Raw genomic sequence first — 22,596 nt, 5'->3', positions numbered from 1 at the left:
CTGCATCAATGTCCCCAATAACTCATGTGGGTTCAACATTATCGCACGCACGCTGTATGAGGTACCCGAAAACAAAAAAAGCTATGTCGTTCAGACGAACACTAGAAAGATGAACATCGCATAGCGGCACCCTTTTTACTTGAAAACTTGCAATTAAATTTCACTTTCACATTTTTCTAACTACATATTCTATTGTCGAAGCATGTGCTCCCCGATTCCTGACGCGGCGATACAGGGAGCTCTGACCCGTAATAGAGGACGTACGGCACGAGATTTCTCCCAAGGTTCTCGCCGAGAAAACAAGTGTAAAAACAGTACCGAAACAGCGTCAAAGATTACATAGATCTTAGCTTAGCCAGGAATCTCACTTAGCAATGTACAAGGTGACTTTACTAGGAGCAAGCATGGAATGATACTTACGCGCACTGCTGCTAGGGAAGAGGATGACTTCTTTTTGCGTAACTTGGTCGTGCTCATTCCAAAACTTGACGCTCGCTTAAAGGCCGAAGACGTAGACTCCACTGATGAGCTGCTTCCGAGCGAACTCAGAGTCCACTTCCGTCCGCCAAACACCTGCCAAATGAAAAAGAAAACAAAAAATGTTACGAAAAAACTTTAAATCAATGTCCCGTCGCGTACCTTGATGGCTTCCGCCGGGGTTGGCCCCATACAATACTGGTCACGAAAATAGAGCTGCAGGTAGCTCTCTTTGAGCCAATAGATCCGTCCGTCGCAGAGCTGCCGCTGTTGCTTCAGCATAGCGACGATTCTCCGCAGACTTCTGTACCACACTTCAGCGAGAGACATGGGCAGGATAAATTCTAGCACCCTGTTATCGGAGAGTCCCGTTCCATACTTGAGCCTGAGAAGATTCTGATCATTGAGCGAGTCTTCCAGCCCGTGTCTCTTGGCAATGACCGCGATTTCTATTGAACTGCGGCAAAGAACAATCTCCTTGACGATGTGCAGGTCCAAGAACCCTTCTTCGAGACCGGCCAGGTATGACTCTGCTGTCTCATATTTCTGAACTAGACCTACAGCGACCGGTTCCTCAATGTTGACGCTTAGACTGTAATCCTGGGGACCGGAACCACGCAAGGCGCTCCACGCTGGTTTGCACCAAGTGATGGTCCCGTTGTTCCGCTCGAGGCGGACGTAACAGAGGGCAGAGCGGGAGCTGTCTTCTTCCCAGTGAACGAGGGTGCACCCGTGGTGAAGAAGTTGGAGTTCGTGGTAGTCGATCTTGTCTGTCTGCAGCGGTACCATGCTGATGTGATGGTCGTTATACAGTTCTTGAATGGGAATGTACGCCTCGGGGTCTTGGATGTACAGGCAGTCGTCTTCTGTACGGTTCTCCTTGTCCTTCCTGTGGACAAAGGGGGACAGATATTGCATGGGAGCACACATCTCGGATGCCGTTGGCGAATATGAATTTCTCGCCATAATAACGTATTTACCCGTATAACTAGCGCACCTCCAACTTGGGCGCATCTCGGAATACAACGGTAGTTGAGTGTACCTTGAGTGATGAGACACATTTTTTTCCTCGCGCAATTAACATACCACCTCTATAGTGAAAAAAATGGCTAGGAAGCAAGCGAGCTGGTGAAGATGATGCACGATGTAAAACCCCTAGACTAGGGAACACGAAGGGACAGACACAAACACGAAGTCTTCGAAGAGACTTCGTGTTTGTGTCTGTCCCTTCGTGTTCCCTAGTCTCGGGGTTTTACATCATGGAACCTCTACAGTGCTACGTTTTTGTTGTTCAAAAAGTGTTTTAATTATGCGAGTAAATACACCAACACAGAAAAAGCGAGTGTTACAACAAGCCAACAACGGAGAAATGTTCGCCTCGGCACGGCCCTGCGATATAACCTAACCTAGCGTGGGCCCGTGGTCAGTAGGCAGAGTCCTGCCATTGTCAGGCGACCATTGCTTACCTGGCTTCCTGACTGTTAATTGCCACTTGAGCTGTAGCATGCTTTCTACATTTGTAGTGATGATGGAACGCCCGAATGTCGTCAATGACTCGATGCGCCTGATGCATCTTTTCCATGTTGATGATGCCTCCTACTCCTATTCGGGTCATGAAGTGGTCTTCACCGTGATAATCCGCAACAAACTGCAATACAAAGCCGACATTGAAGTCAACTATGTTCGCACAGCATTGTTACAGCCCTGCATGAACCTAGATGTATGTACCAATTGTGACGAGCCACGCGGGCCTAATGCTTGATCGATCAGGGTTGAGCAAATACAAATTCCGCCACAACAGAGACTGATAAAATGTCCTTCGGTAACTTATAAACACACAGCATGCGTCATTATCATGCACTTGTATCAGAACCTGAGGAGATACGCATGAGTTGTTGAGTCGTCCTTCGGAATCCCAAGCTCAGGTTTCTGAAACTATGGGCTACATCCATCATCAAGGGTTCATGTGCGTGATCTTATCTTCTACAATATGTATCGTTTCGCTAATTGTACAACAACAACAACAAATTCTTGATCGCAATGTCAAGGGGAGTATCACCGCTTAAGCTTCGGTACAATACTCCATTTGGTATGAGTTATTATGAGTGACACGAAGATGTATGGAATGTAACATGCATACGGATACTACGGAGCCAAATTCTAGCATATAGTTCACCCAGCAGGCCTGTGCATTTAGGATGTGTGCTTTCCGATTGGAATGTCGTAGCTGCGGACGCGGAAAGCAATCGGATTAGGTCTCTAGTAAATTATTCATCAACCTTACCTCGATCTTTTTGGCTCGTTCCGTTGGTAGTACGATGAGACTCGGCATTCCTTGCAGGATAGCTCGTAGGTCCCGCAGAAAGGTGCCGAAGAAAGGTATCACCTTTGAATGGGGTATATTCAGCGCCCTTTCTACCGCTGCTCGATATTCGTCCGATGGTTCAGCGTTAAGTAGAGCTTGGCTCAAAAACTCCAGCACTGGAAGTTGGTCTTTGTCTGAGAGGGAGAGCCAGAATGGCTTCAACTTCTCGGATCTGAAAGGAGGCGACCTCATAAGTATCGCCCGTAGTAATTTTCGAGGACAGTGTGAAGCTGTCTGACCACGCCACGTGAGATGAGCAGGGCAACAAGCTTACAGCACCTCATGAACCGTGCAGTCATCGTATAGCAACCGGTGCTTAACGTTATTTAGAACCCTGGTTAACTTCGACTAGACCAAGAAATTCAAGGTCTGATACTGGCTCCACCGCGGATTTGTGATAAAAAGATCACGAATATGAGGTCAGGGGAAGGAATCGTGCGATTGTGAATAAATAAAGAAGAAAAACAAAAAACACGAAGAAGAGAAACAAGAGTAACATTAACTCACGCAAGAACAACACCAGCGTACGTACTTAAGACCGGCAAGTATCTCCATCGCTGTGTTGAAATTCCCTATGTTCCAACACGACATGGCGACCCGAAGAATGCACGACAAGACCGCTTTGCGATCTTCGTGCGTCGGCTGCGATATGATGATATGTGTCACCCACGAGCTCACCTGAAACAGGAGCTCAGTTAAAATCCGCGCGGCCACTCATAACCGGGACTTACTTCATTGAACCGTTTGATGAGCGTTTGAACTGTATTCCCTTGGTCCCCTTGGTTGCTGGCCAGTTTGCCGCTAAGATCCACCGTAACTTGACGAACATAGTGCACCGGGTCAACGCTGTAGACCAGCTCATATTCCACTGCGGTCAGGCGTAGGGCAACTTCTTCAGGGAAATGAAGCAGAGTTTGTAATTTCTCCAGTTCCTCTTTGTAGATGGTCGCGCGTTCCATGCCGTGAATGGCGACCATGTTTCGTTGGCTCTCTGGAAATGAGAAGGAAAAATGATTCACCATAGTAAGTTGCAGGTCCAATCAGCAGGTCCATCAATATGGTATCTGTAAAGTCAACACCACAGGTCTGATCCGATGGACTAAATAGTCCACTTAAGTAAACAGAAGCACCTCTAACACGCTTCCTGTGAGCCTCCCGGTGGCCGCAGAAGAGGCAGAACAACATGATGAACTCTTGAACTTCAACGGGGACAACCCTGTGTTCACATGTATCGCACGCCCTGGAGCACTCAACGTATCCGCCCGACCTGCTCACGCTCGAACATTGATCTGCGGACTCTAGTGCTTCAACCACACCATTTTGTTCGGGGGGGGGGGGGGATATAGATTTATTGCAAAACAAAACAAAAAAAAAACACGAAAGAGGGGAAAGGTTAGCCTGGCTCCAGAAGCCGACTTGCTATTCCCATTTTGTTGGATTACCGGCTGTAGGCAGGGAATAGTTTTACGTGCAGAACCATATATTCCAAACAATAACCTTAACAGGAAATTTAAGAGCTCTAGTGAAATGAAGCACTTTGTGAAACAACAATGTACGCGGAGCTTTGCCTCAGCTTACCCATGACACGATCTGCATCGATGTGAACAAGCTGAGTGAGCCTTTGTGCACAAAACTTTAATACTGTATTGCGCTTCTTTTTTTTCTCTGCTTTTTGTACGATGTCAAACGATACCATTCATCTTGTAAATGCGAGATTCATTTTCTGCCGACAATGAGGGAATTTTTTTCTTTCTTACTCGCGTTTACTGGACATAAAGGAATCTGAAACTGCTTCATTAGAAGCATAGCCTTTGTCCCGAGGTATTAATTGTCAGTTTTGTGCTCAGTTAGCTCGCATTACCGTTGTGTGTAAAAAGTTTATTTTCTTTTACATTGTTTGTCTTTGCTATTGTTTGGCAAAACTATATCAGCGTTGTATCAGTGTAGACACGTTTTTGTAGCGCTCACGTCGAAGTTCAAATTACGAGGTCGCGTTACATTTTGTAACAATCGAAGTTTCATCTTTGAGAAACAGTAAAGCGATATACCATATGCAGAAAGAGAGCTATTGTGTATATAGTTTTCGCTGTGTAGTTTGTGTATAGTATCATGTCAACAAGAAGATCATTACCGCTATTTGCAAGATACATAATATTGAACATTCCAAGCTTTACTTTACTTTTTCTTCATAATCTATATCTATCTATCTATCTATCTATCAATTTATCTACATAATTTCATGATGACATGCTCATGTGGTGCAGGCCTCGTCGTCCTTGCTCGAAACCATGAACATGACGAATTCTTACATCCCATGAAACACACACATCAACAGTTTCCCAACAAACATGTTCTTGAATAAAGAACCTGAAATAGTTGCTTGTGCAAGAACACGTTCTTTGAATTACGTTGAAGGCAAAAAAAAGGAAAAAGAACATAATAAAGATATGTAGAAGTGAGCCTCAGTAATCGAAGCTGGTTACTACAGCTCAAACTAGTAAACCAACAACAACAAAAACAAACAACAACAAAAATAACAACAACAACAACGACACACACACACGATATGACAATAACAACGGAAAGGAGAAAGGGGCAATGGATAAGTGTTTGAAGGAAACTAGTAACTCAGTTTGCTTGAGAAGAATCTCTTCTGTTCTTGAGGTCCTGTTCTGTCTGAGTAGAGAGATTAGAAAGAGAGAGACGTAGGGAGATTCTCACGTGGTGCCCTCCTCCCTAAGCTTGAAGCTTCCTTCTGCGTGGCACGAAACGTCTTGGGTCCCCGTGCGTACAATTAAACGCGTCGTTCACAGTATGGTCACACACACACAACAGTGATCTCTAAATATTTTATTCTGAGGGCTCAAAGTAACGCTAGTGGTTCCTGGTGATTCACGCGTAGAAAGTATAAGGAACCCAGGCATGCGGCATATATCCCAATATACCTACAAGTGAAATTTATGAAAACTCGCGTAATCACGAGCCGTAATTCGACAAAACAACATCCCGTCGATCACCTTTAAAGCACGATAATCAAATCAATCCTCATATTACTACCAGGTACGGACAAAACAACTCACTTTCCGTCACTTTGTTTTCGGATAATTTCAGTGTACCTCTATCCTAATTGGTTATCGCCGAAGCCAAAAGGACCTTTTGAAAAGCCTTTTTGTCTCTTTTTGTTTCTCTTTCCTTTTCCTTTCCTTTTGTTGCTTTTTGTTTTTCTTTCCTTCCTTTTTTTTTGATTCCCCCAATTTTCTTTTTTCTTTCCTTCCTTTGTTTCGATTCCTCCTTTTTTTCTTTTTTCTTTTTCCTTCCTTTTCTTTTTTGATTCCCCTTTTTGTTTTTTCTTTCTCCTTCCTTTTCTTTTTCGTTTTCCCCTTCCCCCTTTTTTCCTTTCCTTCGGAATAGCAAGCCGGCTCTTTGCCTGGCTAACCTTTCCTTTCTTTTTTTCTTAATAAACATATCCCCCCCCACACACCCACACACAAAAAAAAAAAAAAAGGACGAAAGAAGTCCATCCAACCTTTGTCTAACTCGTCCCGCGACGTGATGAGGTGGTCGTCCAAGAAGCGGGCATCCAGGTCCTGCATCATTTCCCAGAGCACGGAGCTGATGGAGCGTAGCGCGTGAGCAGCCACGAAAGACCACTTGGTGCCACGGAACTCAAGCACCAGTCGGTCGTGCGACCGCCCACCTCCTGCTCGCCACTGCTGAAGTTCCGACGTATGCTGCGACTTGGCCAGTACCAGGGTCTTGCTGTCCAAGAGCACGATGTGCTCCAGTCCAATACCCAGGAGACGGTTTGCCTGCGTCCATTCAACATGTGTATAGCGCAGGGTGATTCCAGAGAATGTTTCGATTGGATTGGATTAGATTGAATATATATATTAAAAAAATATATGGAGATGGTGGTTTCCTTAAATCTGGAAGAAATAGTTTAGTTTTATTTCCATCTGCCACTTTTGCTCAATTTGTAGTCACATGTAACTATAACGTTAGATGATGTACTCGGGGTCCAGTTTCATTTTATTGAGCGAATGTTAGCGAAAGAACTCTTAGCCTCCCTTAGAGAACATATATAGCAATCACACAATCACTCCTTTCTTATTGCCTCGGGTTATAAAACAGCCTATTTCTGTCACACTTGTATAACATGAAACCATACCAACCATGTAAGATACCAATTCAGATAACACATGTCAACTATCAGTAATGTGGGCCCGTTGGTAGGAATGCAAGAGCTCCACCATCGACAGCACTAATGCCACTGACAAAAGGGTGGAGTTTAAGCGCATAGTTGTACAAATCAGTGATAAGTTGTTGGTGGTGGGGATATGTTTGTCGTGTCCTTTCCTCATTTTGTCCTGTGTCTTTTCGCTCCCTGCAAGTGTTCGACCTTTATTAAATACTCGTTCCAAATGTGTTTCTTTTTATCCTTTACAGATTAACACAAAAGCTGCAAGAGCAGCATTGATGGCGGGTTACACGGCCTGGAGAATGTCCTGTGGAAAAAATAATATACACTCTTAAAAATGAACTTCACCGCATAGCACGCTCCTAGCCAACCATTATCTCGAATGATATCGTTATGTGCCCTGATTTGTTGAAAACAGGGGGCGTACGCCTTTTCTGTGACAATTATGAACAGCATAAGTGTCACAGAAATGGCGTATGCCCCCCGTTTTCAACAAATCAGGGCAGATAACGATGTCATTCGAGATAATGGTTGGCTAGGAGCGTGCTATGCGGTGAAGTTCATTTTTAAGAGTGTAGAACGACTAATGACCTAATATACATTAATTAACTTTTTAATTAGATATTTTCGCGAAAATTGGAGACAGCAGAATTGGAGGCAACCCGATGATTTGAATCCCACCTTCTTTCTAAAAAAAACCCTGAAAAGAGCGCCGTACTTTGAGATATAAATGAAATGAGGTGGGGTGAAACCAGGACCACGCACTTCCCGAGCGCAGGATACGACGCGACTATTGGCTTTCTTGGCCAACAGATCAGCGTTTCTTCCAATCAGCTCGATCGCTACAAAACACGTGGCCCGCCCACACGAACGCCCTTTCCCTCTTTTCGAGCTCGAGAAATGTGTGGTCTCAATTTCGGCTCATTTGCATAGCAAAATTTGGCGATTTATATCTCAAAGTACGTGCTCATTTCAGCATATTTAAAAACAGAATGGATTTTAATAATGGCTGGCTCCAATTCGGCTATCTCGCATTTCTTCGAAAACATCTCATTAATAAATTAATTAGTGAATTTTAGATAATAAGGCGTCCAGTACACGTTGCCTGGCCGCGTAGCCCACCTGCGAAAACAGCATCTAGGTAGCTCTCATAGCTTTATTATAAAAATTCTGCAAAGGATGAAAAAGTGAACTGTGTGTCTACATAAAATTATACGCCTTATAGTTTATTGCTACTATGCTACTTCGCTCCCTGAAATCCATAAAACTTTGGTGTGAACAGTTTCCCGATGTCAGGCATAATCTCCAGCTTTGACCGGCTTTGGGAGCTCTACAGCTCCTAGCAACAGCTTGTATAAATCAAAATAGAGAAATAAGATCAAACGAAAATAAAGATGGCGCATTGAGTTGGAATCCATTTTCCCGACTCTGAGAGATAAATATATCAAGTGGAACGAAGGAAACGTCTTCAACAACGCAAGACTTACTTTTTGACATGGCTATTTTTACACGCTATCCTCGCTTGCACCATTCACAACGGTGTTCGCAATACGTATCGGCACCGTAATTATACGTTGCAGTACTTACTCAAGCACAATTTGCAGGGATCGACAATACTCACACCGTTACTGAAGTCTGCGTCTGTCACCGTTACTGGTAGACTAAATGCGGGTGAACGCTATAGTACAATTATACCGGGTGTTTCAGTTAAATCCCCGGGCTAAATAATTCGCGAACCGGTGCACCAATCGAATAACTTTCTTTTTTACAAGTATCTGTCCAATACCGCCTACAAGATGTGCACCGCGTGAACGAGCGGGAGGCGCTCATTATTTAAATAAAAATTCAAATGAGTTTCGTGAAAAAAGCTAATTTCTAATGCAGGGCGCCGTCACCATTAAAATGGGTACTACTCCTTTTGGGACCTTCAGTGGACACCTTTTAGAGAAAAATCTGCCACCGAAGCGGGTCATTTATTGCAGTAATTAATTGGTTTCGGTTTACGTGTTTTTGTCGCGGCGAAGCGCAAAAGGACGTAATTCATTGGTGTAAGGACGTAATTCATTGGTGGACATGGGAGTGAAAGAGCGTCCTTTTGCGCTTCACCGCGACCAGCCGCGACAAAAATATGTAAACCGAAACCAATTAATTACTGCAACAAATGACCCGCTTCGGTTGCAGATTTTTCTCTAAAAGGTATCTACTGAAGGTCCCAGAAGGGGTAGTACCCATTTTAATGCCGAGGGCGCCCTGCTTTAGAAGTTATATTTTTTCGCGAAACTCATTTGAATTTTTATTTAAATAATGAGCGCCTCCCGCTCATTCACGCGGTGCGCATCTTGTAGGCGGTATTGGACAGATACTTGTAAAAAAGAAAGTTATTCGATTGGTGCACCGGTTCGCGAATTATTTAGCCCGGGGATTTAACTGAAACACCCGGTAGACAGGGGAAGCTCGATGACGAAATATAAATATCCGCGTAGGATCGTCTATACGGACACTACGTTGTGCAGAACGATGACAGTTTACATTACCGTAGCGAAGGTAGGGTAATTAAGCGTGTATAATAAAGCTATATGGTCCATGTTGGAGGTTCGTTATGCTCGGTGTCGAGATCAACAGTCCAACATACGGGCCTTTGCCCCATTTCCCAGTGCCCTCGTAAACAGGACATTCTAGAGTTCAGAAGAAGCATCATTGATAGCCCATTTTCGCATGAACAGCCCCCCCCCCCCCCCCCCCACACACACACTGCGTATCGCCATAGCAACGACGGAAGGTGATCAACGTATTTCCCCCCCGTGCACTCCGCCCGCTGACACGCGACTACATCGCTGTGTCACTATCACCGCTTTCGGAGTAAAATGAGGAGGTAATGCGCTCATCCATTAGTGGCTTCGCAGTTGCCCCAAAAGTCGATAGTCTCTGTACCAAGAAGTGGAGGCATGAGAGCGGTCAGTTTGGAGGCCTTTTTTACCGGTTCGGTATATAGCCGTTCAACTGGTTGACACAGTGACCTTCAGTTTCATTCAGATTCGCATAAAATAAAGTCGGGAAATGACATCTGTCTTTTCTTCATCTTACACGTGAGTTCATTAATTAATTAATTAATAATTGGGGTTTACGTCGCGAGACAACTGAGACACGTTAGTTCGTCTTCCAAATTTGCTTCTTTGTATACTCGGTATATACTTCGTGTCCATGTATCAGAAGGCTTCGATTCCAGTGACAATAGGCTGGAGGGCGTTTTTGCTCCTCTCGGGATCTGACTGCCAGTTCATTTGCATTCGACTTCACACAAGGTGTTGTTAGCGTTTATAAAAAACCAATTATTAACAATTAGTAAAAACTGGGGTTGGTGAAAGCGGACAAAAAAATATTTAAAAAAAATAAACGAAGCGGGGAATGTGGCATATAGAACACGATTTAGGGTGCATGGTACGAGTTCCTCTGGTACCTCTTCCGCGAGGATGTTAATGAGTGTGTGTGCGGTTTACTACCGCGCATTAGAGAACCATAAATCGGTATGACGTACGGCGGCGCGTCTCCGTTAGCTATTGAGTAACGCTGGCACCGCAAAGTGGAAGGAGGGTCGAGCAGGGACGCCTTTCCTTAGGCTCAGACAACAGGAACTGAGGTGAGTACATGTATGTACGCATTGAAATGTCGCCTTTGGTGGGCCCTCTTCGTGAAAGCCAGTAGTTTCAAATGCGTCGTCGTGTATAATTTGCAATACAGTGAACCCTCGTTAATATGACCCCCGATAATCTGACATACGCGCTTTACGACCACACTCCTGGGGAACAATGCAGTGAAACCTCTGCAATCCCCCCCCGTTAATATGACAATTCCGTATTATGACCAAAATTTTCGGGAACGACCATGGTCATAATAACGAGAGATCACTGTACACACATTTTAGTTGGTCTGTTCTAATGCCTCAGTCTCAAGGTTATGACACCTCGAAGCCATAGAGACTGTGTACAGATACAGAGATGTTTCTGAGGCGTCTCGCTCGTTAGTGTCGTGCTGACTATAGGAGGTGGTGGGTTTGAATCCTACCACCGGCTGTGCTGTCTGAGGTTTTCCCTGGGTTTTCCGAAGACTTTCCGGACAAATGTCGGCACAATTCCCCCTGAAGTCTGCCCAGGACGCATACTAATCCCTCTGTCCCCCACTCCTTCCTGCCTGTCCTCTCTCCATCTGTCCTCATCTGTACGCCAGTCATAGCCACAGTCGCTTCGCGGCGCTAACACTAAAGAAAAAAAAAAAGAAATACGTTTCTGAGGGCTCATTCCTCGACAGCGGACGCATGGGCGCTACTTCAGCGTGCTCTATAGTGTTTGCTGAGCACGCATCATCGCCTGATACGCGACGTGGTATTAGTGAGTTTTAGTATACCGTTGATTAGGTTATTGTGCCTATCGGAACCAATCGCAGCCCTACGTGACTCAGAATCTTGTCCACTGATTGGTTCGACGCAAGCCACGCTCTCTATTGACACACTCAAAAAGATAAAAGTAAAAAAAAAAGTTACCTTGATCGACATTACATTCAATCTAGAGTACATCATATTTCTCACCCGATCTTGCGCTTGCGTCAAATTAGAACGATAACTGGCGCGCACTTTTTTTCTTCATAAAGTTAAACGGCTCTCAGCCTCGACCTAAACGTTATAAATGACGCACAGTGAGCAAGAACCGCCCTCACGTTTTATCCAAAATCTCTCTCTCTCTCTCATTCTTACCATTTTGTTTCGCTGCACAGCCCCGTAGTTTTTTCGACAACGCCTCTCTGCCTATATTACTGACGCCGCCGGTTACGGTTCATTAGTAAATTTTTATTACGTCGTAAACGATTCACGGTCTCCGAGAAAGCGCGCGTATTAAATTTACACACCCCGCATTGCTCTGGAACCACATCAGCCCATGTATTTTATGACTCCCCCCCCCAAAAAAAATAAATAAAAAATAAATAAATAAATACTGAAAACTTCCACTGCAGATAAGGTGCCTTAACCTTGAAACGGGTCTTTCTGTTCTGGGAGATACATATTACGCTTATCGCGCAACACGTCGGGCATACTGAATGCCAAGTTGGTTTTGATTATTATTTTTTTTTTCAGATGTCACTTCCTCAGCAGGGAGCACAACCCGCTGAAAGAAACGAGTTACAGAAGATAAAGACCACCAAAAGTGCCCTTCTCTCCTGTTCAGTATGAAGCACCAGCGCCTGGCAACACGTGCATGTTTATAGAGACATGATTTTAACGCACGTGAGCTGGACCAGTTCTACGATATGCGCGTCCCTTTTGGTTTCACAAATACCACTGCTCTACATTGCACTGGTCCATGTTGTCCAGGGGGATCGGAAGCAAATAGTTGCTGCGTAAGCGTCGGTAGGACATAACGTGGTAGCTCTTAGCGCAAACATCGAGAGTAAACCTAACAGCACCTTAAACTGTTTCTCAGTCATTAAAAAAAAAAAAATCGAGTGATGAAAGAGTCTGGTTTTAGTTCATTCGGGTCCTCTCTATGCAGAAACGTAGCAATGTCATTAGGAATAATAGCGACACTTGTAATCAGCTACCTTTGGCTGATCGAGGGGGTGCTGAAAGGTTTTCGGCCCGACAAGGAAGGACGCAGCCTAGAGCGATAAGCCTTCATTACAATTCGGCTCATTCGCCTCGAGGTTCAATGCACTTGGCACATAGTTTCTGAAGCTTCGTTAACCCCGAAAAAAGAAATCTCACGTGTGCTCTCCGAAATATGCTTCGGCTGCTCCTATCACCTCCGTACCCTCCTGGCATATTTTTCCTTTCCAACTTCTTTGCCGGTTTTGAAAAAAAAAAAAAAAAAGTCCTAATGAGAGAATATCCGGGGAGTACGGCGGATGTTCAATGTAGTCAAATCGCAAGTCCTTTAGAACCTACAAGGTCTTGCCGGCTTTATGAGCTGGTGCATTGTCCTGCAAAAGGAGAGCACGCCCTTCCGTAGCTATCATCCCGTAATAAAGTTTTCGTTGTTTTTCTTTCAAAGTCGCCTTTAACCGGCGGAGCCAGCTACAGTAGTACACTGCATCAACTTTTTCACCCTTGTGGAGATAGTCAGTCATCCAAACACCTTTCTTGTCCCGGAGAACAGGATAACCATCTATCGATGGTTGACTGCAAGTCCAAGTCTAAGCTAGTTCAAGGTATGAGAGGTCCAGAGGCACGACCCAGCACGTCATAGAGGTCTCCAGGCTAGTTCCCGTTACCGTGTATTGACACGAGCGATATTCCCCGCAGAAGCGGAAGACGCGAAAAACGTCATAGCTTTCTGAGCGCGAGCGCTCAACATCCAGTGTTCACGTACACTGCTAACCGTGGGTAATATCCTGCGACACAGTCACAAGATATTCCGTAGCAGACGACAGGAAAAGACGCTGACGGTATCGTCTGCGAAGTGTCGTCTGCTAAGTGACTCAGATGACTCGGGTCGATTAGTGGTTAAATATTTATCTTTATTTCTCCGCATGACGTAATATGACCAAGAGGCACAATGGTCACGGAGCGATTTATAATAGTGGTCGATGTCATTAATCGGTCACTTTGACGAAAAATTATTTAGACGTTCACTACCTCTCGCGATACCATAGCTCATTATATGCAACTGCACCTTGAGAGTGAATAAATCAGCCTTTCTGAAGAGATGGGTGATATACCTCAGTCTCAACTATAAGACTTTCTCGCAGCCGAGTAATCTTATTTGAAGCCTTACTCTTCTTTCTAGGCGAAAGGGCAAGAACGCGCTCACTGTATTTGAAACGAGCTCCTTTTAAAGGTCTCTCCTTTAAACCACGCGCAAAATCAGAACAGAAACGCGGCAAAGTCATACGTAAACAGCGCGGAATGCTCACAAAACACGGCAGCACCGCAGAGCTGACAGCCAGCCAACTTGAGGTAGAGCTAATCTATAATTGGATGCGCGTGGCTCATGGTATTCGTCACAATGAACGATGTAGCTGTCTTTGGAAACGCCAACAAAACAGCGCTCCTCCCAAAGTTCTAACGCATAGAAAAAGGCCGTCAAGCACCGATACAAATGAGGTGGCCGCACGTGTCACGTTTTGTGAACAGTATTTAGGACTGCGAAGTGACTGGTGTTGATAGGTTTGAGAAATTACAGATATATAGGCTTACGCTCGAGTTACTCTTATAGCGAATTCGGGTGGTCATTTCGTAGCAAAACGGCCGAGCGCTCGGAAATTGCTAGGTCGGCGACCAAGCTGGATCACGTGACCGTTGCCACCCGAACATGATTGCTAGGAATCTAGCGGTTTTAGCTACTTGGATCACGCTAGGGGCGTCGCGGTCGCAAGTCTTCGAGTTCTGTCGTCTGCTAAACCACGTGATTTCAACATGCGGGCCAATGAGGGCACTCGCCACCGTTGCAGTGCGGATGTGACGACACCGGATACAGTTGAGCAATCTGCTGCTCGATCGTTTTGAGGCCGGGCAAAAAAAGTGCTAGCTAGCAAATTCCGAGCGCTCGGAAAGCGCCACGCGAACATGCGGGATTTGCTTCATTTTGACCGAGCGAACATGACTGCTCGAGATCTGGCAAAAAAAGTTGCTCCGAAATGACCACCCGAATTCGCCATTATTGCCACGGTTAACGCTATTGATGACGATGATGATGTTGACGAGTAAAAAAAATGGGGACGTGAGTCGCTACAACAGAAGATTGGTTCCAGTACGCATGCGCTATTGTACTTGAAAAAAAAAACAAAAAAAAAAACAAGGACGCTATTCAAGTTACTCTTTCTCATGGCAGTATGCGTACTCAAAAGCAGATGGTGATGGCGATGCCGCTATCACCCAACGAACTGTTTGCCTGAACTGCTTTGCCTGAACTAGCCTTTAAACTGATATGGCGGCATGCTGCTTGGGTGGGATCGTGAACCGAACTATATGCTACGGTTAAAGTTACGTACCTGACTGTAGTATTGCATGTAGTACATTGCAATTGCGTTCTCACATTATACGACTTTAAATGGAATTCCAAACGGAAGCGATTCATGTGACATTCACGTGAGTTTCGCCAGAAAGTAATGTTGTCAACATGTTGCGGAACTAAAATGGCTCGACAGCTCTGTACAGCCCTGCAATACTGTGAACATTCGCCTCTTATACATATCCTTTCGCGCTCCTGGAAAGGGAGGCTGCGTGTTAATGTAGAGTAATGTTCAGTGTAGCAGCGAATAATGCCGTACGGAGTGTCTGCGCCAGCGTGTCACTTCCATCCATCTAGAGCAATCTTCAAAGCCAGTGGTAATCAAATCCACAGAACATTCACTGCCACATGCGAGCCGTTTGGTAAGAATGATGACGCAAATGACGACGCCACTTACCCGCTTCTTAGTCTTGCCCCGGAGCAACTCTTTCACCTGGAACACGCGACAACCGTAGACTGGAAGTCGTTTGCACGTCTGGATGTACAGTTTCTTCAGATGGATTTCGCTCTCGTATAGTGGCGAGTGAAACAGCTTGCGTTTCTGCTCCTGAAGGTGAAGAAAAGGGTAAACTCTTGAGAGTGAGTTATAGGGAGACGCTATAGATTCGTGGCAGTATGTTGGAACTTGGAAGTACCGTTTGACGCAGCGAATGTTGCACTGGGATAAAGGCAAAGTTATCAAACTTCTACAGCCCTTTCATATGTCTTCAGCAAAAAATAAATAAACGGAACAATTTTGGAAAAATGCAAGCAGTGTACATAGACTATTCCAACAGAGGCATGGTGTAAGAGGACGCACTATTAAGAGGACTGGATGCTCATCGCCAGTGATTTATCCCGACTTCCCTACACTCCCTAACATCCCCAAGGGTTTTTCGACATCCCCTTGCTCTCTTCTGTGTACCCGCTATGCAGGGGGTCCAGTGTTATCTCAGCAGTTGGTATATGACAAGAATGATATGCCCGTGCGTGTAAACTCCTCCTGGTGGAGATACAGCAATATTCCTGGTCATCGTACTCTATGTTTATTTGACAGTTCTACAGCTCGTACACCTAAAACATTGGATATAACACACATAAATAATTATTATTTCTCCTTCAATTCGTTCTACCCTCAAAACACAGATGGCGGTGGTGATGGAACTGCTTGCCGTAGTCGGCCACACTCAGGCGGGCAACATCACACAGAACTTGGCCCCAAAACAAGCCGAAAGCTAATCATCATTGAAAGGCGTATACAGGGTGTTTCAGTTAAATCCCCGGGCTAAATAATTCGCGAACCGGTGCACCAATCGAATAACTTTCTTTTTTACAAGTATCTGTCCAATACCGCCTACAAGATGCGCACCGCGTGAATGAGCGGGAGGCGCTCATTATTTAAATAAAAATGCAAATGAGTTTCGTAAAAAAGCGTAACTTCTAAAGCAGGGCGCTGTCGGTATTAAAATGGGTACTATCCCTTTTGGGACCTTCAGTGGACACCTTTCAGAGAAAAATCTGCCACCGAAGCGGGTCATTTGTTGCAGTAATTAATTGGTTTCGGTTTACGTATTTTTGTCGCGGCTGGTCGCGGCGAAGCGCAAAAGGACGTAATTCATTGGTGTAATTCATTGGTGTAAGGACGTAATTCATTGATGGATAAGGGAGTGAAAGAGCGTCTTTTTGCGCTTCGCCGCGACCAGCCGCGACAAAAATACGTAAACCGAAACCAATTAATTACTGCAACAAATGACCCGCTTCGGTGGCAGATTTTTCTCTGAAAGGTGTCCACTGAAGGTCCCAAAAGGGGTAGTACCCATTTTAATACCGACAGCGCCCTGCTTTAGAAGTTACGCTTTTTTACGAAACTCATTTGCATTTTTATTTAAATAATGAGCGCCTCCCGCTCATTCACGCGGTGCGCATCTTGTAGGCGGTATTGGACAGATACTTGTAAAAAAGAAAGTTATTCGATTGGTGCACCGGTTCGCGAATTATTTAGCCCGGGGATTTAACTGAAACACCCTGTATATCACAAAAAGGCTCTACTGTTTCCTCCAATCAGAAGCAATAACCACAGCGGTTGGCGCAGAACATGCGGTCAACTTCTGCTTTTAGAGTGTAGCGACGGTTATAGCGCTTACTCCACTTACACTTAAGCAACAGAGTACGCAAACACCAAACGCGAAACGCGCCATATCAATCGGACTCTTCAGTGGAATTACTCCGCGTTCCAGCGGACTCTTCAGCAATACTTCTCCAGGCTTCAAAACAACCATCGGCGCAGTAGTACAGCGATAATAAATTAAGCGAAGCTTTGAGCCTCTCAGCGCACCTCTCACATTCAAGGATAGGTTTCTCAAGTCAACCTTAAACTTTGTGTATTACACCCTCTGGTATTAACCCAATAACGTACGACTACAGTTGTTGTGCATACGACGTACCTTGATGGTCTTGCCAATGTTCTTGGCCGTGTGATATATGGGCGGAAGGCAGTCCTTGAGGTTAATGTTGTGCAACGCAGTGGGAGACTTGTTACCATTGGAGCCCATCCATTGACGCAGGATTAGCGAGCTCCGCTTCGGCACACCGCGGAAGAAAGCCCCTGGCCCTCGGCTGGTAGGCGTAGATGGAGGACCGTCCGATGACTCCGTGTGGCTATCGTCCGCGTCACCAGAAGACATCCTACTGCCCTCAACGCCGCCCTCCGGGATTAGGCTCTCCTGCAAGGTCTCAAACTTTCACCTTTCTCCCGCAAAGACAAAGTTTCATATGCCCGTCACACTCTATGCAGTCGTGCTTTTGACGGCAGCTGACGGACGTTCTCACGTGCTGCTAGTATTGGTCAACAGGATTGTAATGCGAATGTTAGCGCTGAAAAAGTTGCCATGAGCTGAACTCCGGCAAGCGCTCATATTTAGCGGTTTTGAGCACTGCAAGGAGCAAAATATCGCGCTATTTTCTAGCGCTATATAGCAAATCCCTATATGTCGGAATAGGCCTTTACACTCTAATCATTACTTTTACGGAGCGTTACATAAGCAAATACAGTACTGGAAACAAAGAAAGAAAGAAAAAAGAACTCCCCAGTACCTGGGTACCGTTCTTCGGTTGAACAGGTCGTCGCGTACGGAACTATGGTGGAGAGAAATAACAATTAAGAAGTCTCGACGCATGTGGTGCTTGGATGTCTCTACAACCTCGATTAATCTAAATGCAGTTGAAAATGCCGAAGATTAGTTATCAGGAAAAACGTTGAAGCTACCACCGAATATGCTGGAAGTAGCAGACAGCAATGTTTCTAGGAGGGGAAATGGACAAGAAGAAAGCGTATCAGCTAGTACATTGTACCAGGACAAGAGACAAGGACAGGCTGTCCTTGTCGTCTCCGTTATTTGTCGCCGCGCTGCAGTGAGTACGTCCAAGTGCTACTTCTTACTATAGCTGATACGCCAGTATACTGGCACTGGCTTAACTAGAGAAGTCGCGCTCTCCGAAAGTCGGTAGATGTCATCATTAACGTAGTGGCTGGTTCACAAAATCATCAAGAAATTCTATGATCGACTTCTGATCGACATCTCCGGCGCTGACGCCACGCGCCATATTGTCCTGTCGCCCTTCTCCCGATTTCTCGATCGGAATCAAATTAACAAGAGTAGACAGGCCACCGTGCTATCTGTACGCGGAAAGACACCATTATCCATTGTTTATCCAGTAATGTCACGTGGTTTTAAGTGTTCTCAGAGTCTACGCACCAAACCTTCACGCCCTGCTATTTGTAATTGAATTGTATATTCACCAATTAAGTCCAGCGGTGCCAACATTAGAAGTTTTGTGTTTCCGATATACAGTCAAGATCCAAGCCAAGTCAAGAATTCACGAGGGGCTTGGTAGGACACCCTCTGGATGTCCTCAGCGAAACGAAGCGTGTCAAGCTCCTCTAGAGTACATGAGGCTTTCGCGGTTCTCTTGCTCTGTAAAAAAACTCCACTGCAACTTACCCAGCAGCCGAGAGAGCATTTGAAAACAACTCTACCATTGTCGTCTGCTACTGGTATCGCTCACGGACGTACTATGAGCCGTGTCAACTCGACAACGACATTGCGGCCATATTCATTTGCTGCGATCGGATAAATCGGAAGGACAAATTACTAAAAGACAGTCGTCGCAAATGACACCTGTTCATGTTATAGTTAAGGACTGTTCCGACATATAGCAGCGCGGTAATACAGCACTACAAAACAGCGCACAAAAAAAGCGCTCACTGTTATTGGGCGGTTCACACTTGAAAAGCGGCGCTAGCGCTCTAATTTAGCGGAAGTTCAATGGTCGTTTCCGGTTTCTCCCATCATGGCAGCTCCGGGGCTCGACAACATGCGCACGAACAAGGTCGATGAACTGACTCAACGTAAAATTACCAGACATTTTGGATGACAGACTCGCCGGTTCCATAGCGGTCGCCGTGCCGTGAAACGCGGAAGCAAAACAACTCCACGACTTCCGCGACGTCATCGCTGAAGGACCTCCTCATTGGTCAACACGAATGTAATGCGAATGTTAGCACTGAAAAAGTTGCCATGAGCTGAACTCCGGCAAGCGCTTATATTTAGCGGTTTTGAGCACTTTCAAGGAGGAAAATATCGCGCTATTTACTAGCGCTATACAGCAAATCCCTATATGTCGGAATAGGCCTTTACACTCTAATCATTACTTTTACGGGGCGCTACATAAGCAAATACAGTATTGGAAACAAAGAAAGAAAGAAAAAAGAACTCCGCAGTACCTGGGTACCGTTCTTCGGTTGAACAGGTCTAGGGCAGAAAAGCAATACTAACTGCACTAGAACAAGGTTTCGTCGTTAAATGTCCTAACCAGTATCTGGGTTAATGTCCTGGATAATCAGTGAATAATTCACCAACACCGGTGGATTAGTTGGCAGCGTGTCCGCTTTTTGATCCCACGGACACGGGTTCGAACACTGCCGAAGACCACAGCCACTTAGTCGCACGTTTCATCGCCAGAGGCAATGCCGCCCATAGCTCGACGATTGCTCGTAATTAGACGAAAAATAATGATGGGCCCCACAATGTAAACGGAAGTCCCAGAGACGCTAAATACGAAGTGACGCGTGCTGAGGTCGCAGATTCACAGACTCGTGGCCTATAGTCCTGGTTCACCTGGCATCGGTACCCACATATGAACACATCATGACGTCAGAGCAATAGTCAGGAAGCCCTACACAGTAGAGGATGTTCGGGGAGAAGGTGATACTTATCTGATAAGCTTAGGTGCTTTCGTGTAAGACTCAGTATTTGAATTTGCGTATAGGCGTAACTGGAGGCCGAGCATAGATCATTAAGTTCAACCTAAACGGTGTTGTTCTTACATTCCATGCTAGTAAGTCTTTTTGTTTTGTTTTTCTGGTTTAACGCGGCTGCGTTACAAGTACTAATACTTACTGCGAAACTTTTATAATACTTTGTTGAGCTAAGCCGTGGTTGCCTCGACCAGTCACATGACATGTCTAGGTCAGACGCCGCATTGCAAGACATGTCAAGGCTTTCAGTCTCGGCGTGCCACAGTGTCCTCATCGTCATCCGCTGTTGAAGTGCAACATGAATTTGCGGTGAACCATATTAAATTTCGCTGGTATTGCGCTCGAATGAAACACACGGGCCCCTCGAGACGTGTACTACTGTGTCTGGCACTACATGGACTGAGGTATGTACAATGAATAAAGCGATTCATTCGAGTAACGTAACCTGGCACACACCGTTCGTAAGCTGCCTATGCTCAGCTTATGTGCATAAAAGTGGCATATACATGTACTGGCAACATGTCAGCTGAGGCTCGTTCAACAACGCATATTTTTTGTCCAAGCTTTCTTTGCTTATTGAAAGAGTCCGTGACTCTCTCCTCGATTATATTCTTTAATCGTTGTGATTGATCACGCGTGTAGATTTCGAGGTTTTGATTGTATTTGATCTCATAAAAAGGAGGGAGAAACTGCACCTCGTCAAAAATTATCTAATTATGTCGCAAGCGGCACGCTTAGGGGAAGCTAGCAAAAAATATGCCTGCCCCCAAGATATTTCGTGAGCTAACTTTGTATTTTGAGATTTCTGATCTTAGATTTCTGGTTAGTGCTCGCTTAAGTAAGTAAGTATTTGCTTGCCCGCATATTCTCAGTATACTTACCTGAGCCAAAAAACAAATAATGGGAAGTGCGAATAAAAACGCTTCTGTTGCAGTGGGAGCTAGTATTGAGGCACCCTAGCATCTACTTCTTTCAAGCGCCCTCTTTTCCGTAATGAAGAAAGCGTGAGCTATGGGCGAATACGCAAAAAACAGACACTACACAACCGTCCTCGCCCAGAGCTCAGGCTTTCTTCATTATGTAGTTTATCCACCAACTCGCAACCTCTATGCTATATTATCATTCGCCCTCTTTTTCTTCGTATGAATGCAGAACAGCTGTTTGTCTGCTGTCTCGCGACGACCCGGAAGCCGGACAAAACACTTCTGGCCTACCGGTGGAAGGGCTGGTTTACTTGGAATAACCGACGGGCCGGCCAAAGTCCTATCTCGTCCGTCCGGCTGCCAGACAAGCGGCTCTTCTTCGCGAGGTCCTTTGCTGATGTTTGGATCCAGCTGGATGCGTTGAAATCCGGCGCGTCGAAGGCACGAGGATCTGCCACGTTTACGGCCGCAACGTTTTGCTGACTAAACGGTGCCGTTGTATGGAAACAAACAAACCTGGTTGAGCCAAGACATGCGGCTCAGACTGGTTCCTGGAACTCTCCTGTAGGGGAATGTTGGCCACCTGATGGTTCTTTAACGTTTTAACGTTCCCAGAAACCTCTGCACACGGTACGTCCCTTGCAGAGTGGACGATGTGTCTAAGCGATGTATACAAATGCGACCAAATCGCCGGCGCCCTCGGCAAAGTTCGAGCCCACATCCTTTTATCAGTAGATGTGGATAAGAGCATTTCGTGCTCGCAGTTCTCGAAATTTGAAACAGCTTATCTAACACGCACCTGCGCAATGAATCTACACGTGGACAGAGCCCTAAGGAAAGACAAGTAACAACTGAAGACCCTGTAGAGCTGTGCCGAGACCACCTTTCAAAAATGAACGGTAGACATACAGCAACTATTGACAGCAAACACTTGTAAGGGAAGTCAATTCGAGGGGATCTCCTCCCACCAGATCATGGAACGTTTTGATGCGACGAAAGCTAAAGCAGTAGTCGACAGCACCTCCAGGCGGTTTCGTTCCCACCTGACAGCGGGCATTTTGACGTGACGAAGATATTGTGTCCCTGACCTGCGATACTGCAAGTTCTGCAATCTGTGTGTTTGCGTTTTACAGACACCAAGTTGGATTTACTCTGACCATGAATATGATTGTCGGGGCCTGTGTACACCGCTTTTTTTTTTTTTTGTTCCTTCTAACTTTCCTCTCCCTATTAGAAGATCTGGAGTTGTCGGTCCTCCTCATCAGCGCCACTCTCCGTTTTAATTTTTCTTCGATCAAAGCAAACCAACCAGAGTGCAGTATAGAGGTTCTCTTTGCGGC

General features: G+C 45.4%; 1 protein-coding gene across 1 annotated transcript in view; it reads right to left on the bottom strand.

Moving 5' to 3' along the window:
• The window catches only part of LOC135383352 (uncharacterized), a 303,304-nt gene that overhangs the window by 24,936 nt on the left and 255,772 nt on the right, over positions 1-22,596 (bottom strand). The window contains exons 18-26 of the mRNA XM_064613074.1: positions 17,461-17,739; positions 15,435-15,584; positions 6,369-6,651; positions 3,574-3,833; positions 3,375-3,520; positions 2,762-3,014; positions 1,944-2,125; positions 640-1,366; positions 421-573 (exon numbers count right to left, since the gene is read on the bottom strand). Coding sequence (XP_064469144.1) covers positions 421-573; positions 640-1,366; positions 1,944-2,125; positions 2,762-3,014; positions 3,375-3,520; positions 3,574-3,833; positions 6,369-6,651; positions 15,435-15,584; positions 17,461-17,739 — 2,433 coding nt within the window. The remainder of the gene's footprint in view (positions 1-420; positions 574-639; positions 1,367-1,943; positions 2,126-2,761; positions 3,015-3,374; positions 3,521-3,573; positions 3,834-6,368; positions 6,652-15,434; positions 15,585-17,460; positions 17,740-22,596) is intronic.

This window comes from Ornithodoros turicata, chromosome 1, assembly GCF_037126465.1.
Source record: "Ornithodoros turicata isolate Travis chromosome 1, ASM3712646v1, whole genome shotgun sequence".
NCBI classification, from domain to species: Eukaryota; Metazoa; Arthropoda; class Arachnida; order Ixodida; family Argasidae; genus Ornithodoros; species Ornithodoros turicata.
Note: the sequence above shows the minus strand (reverse complement) of the source record. Positions and strands in the feature narration are given on the sequence as shown.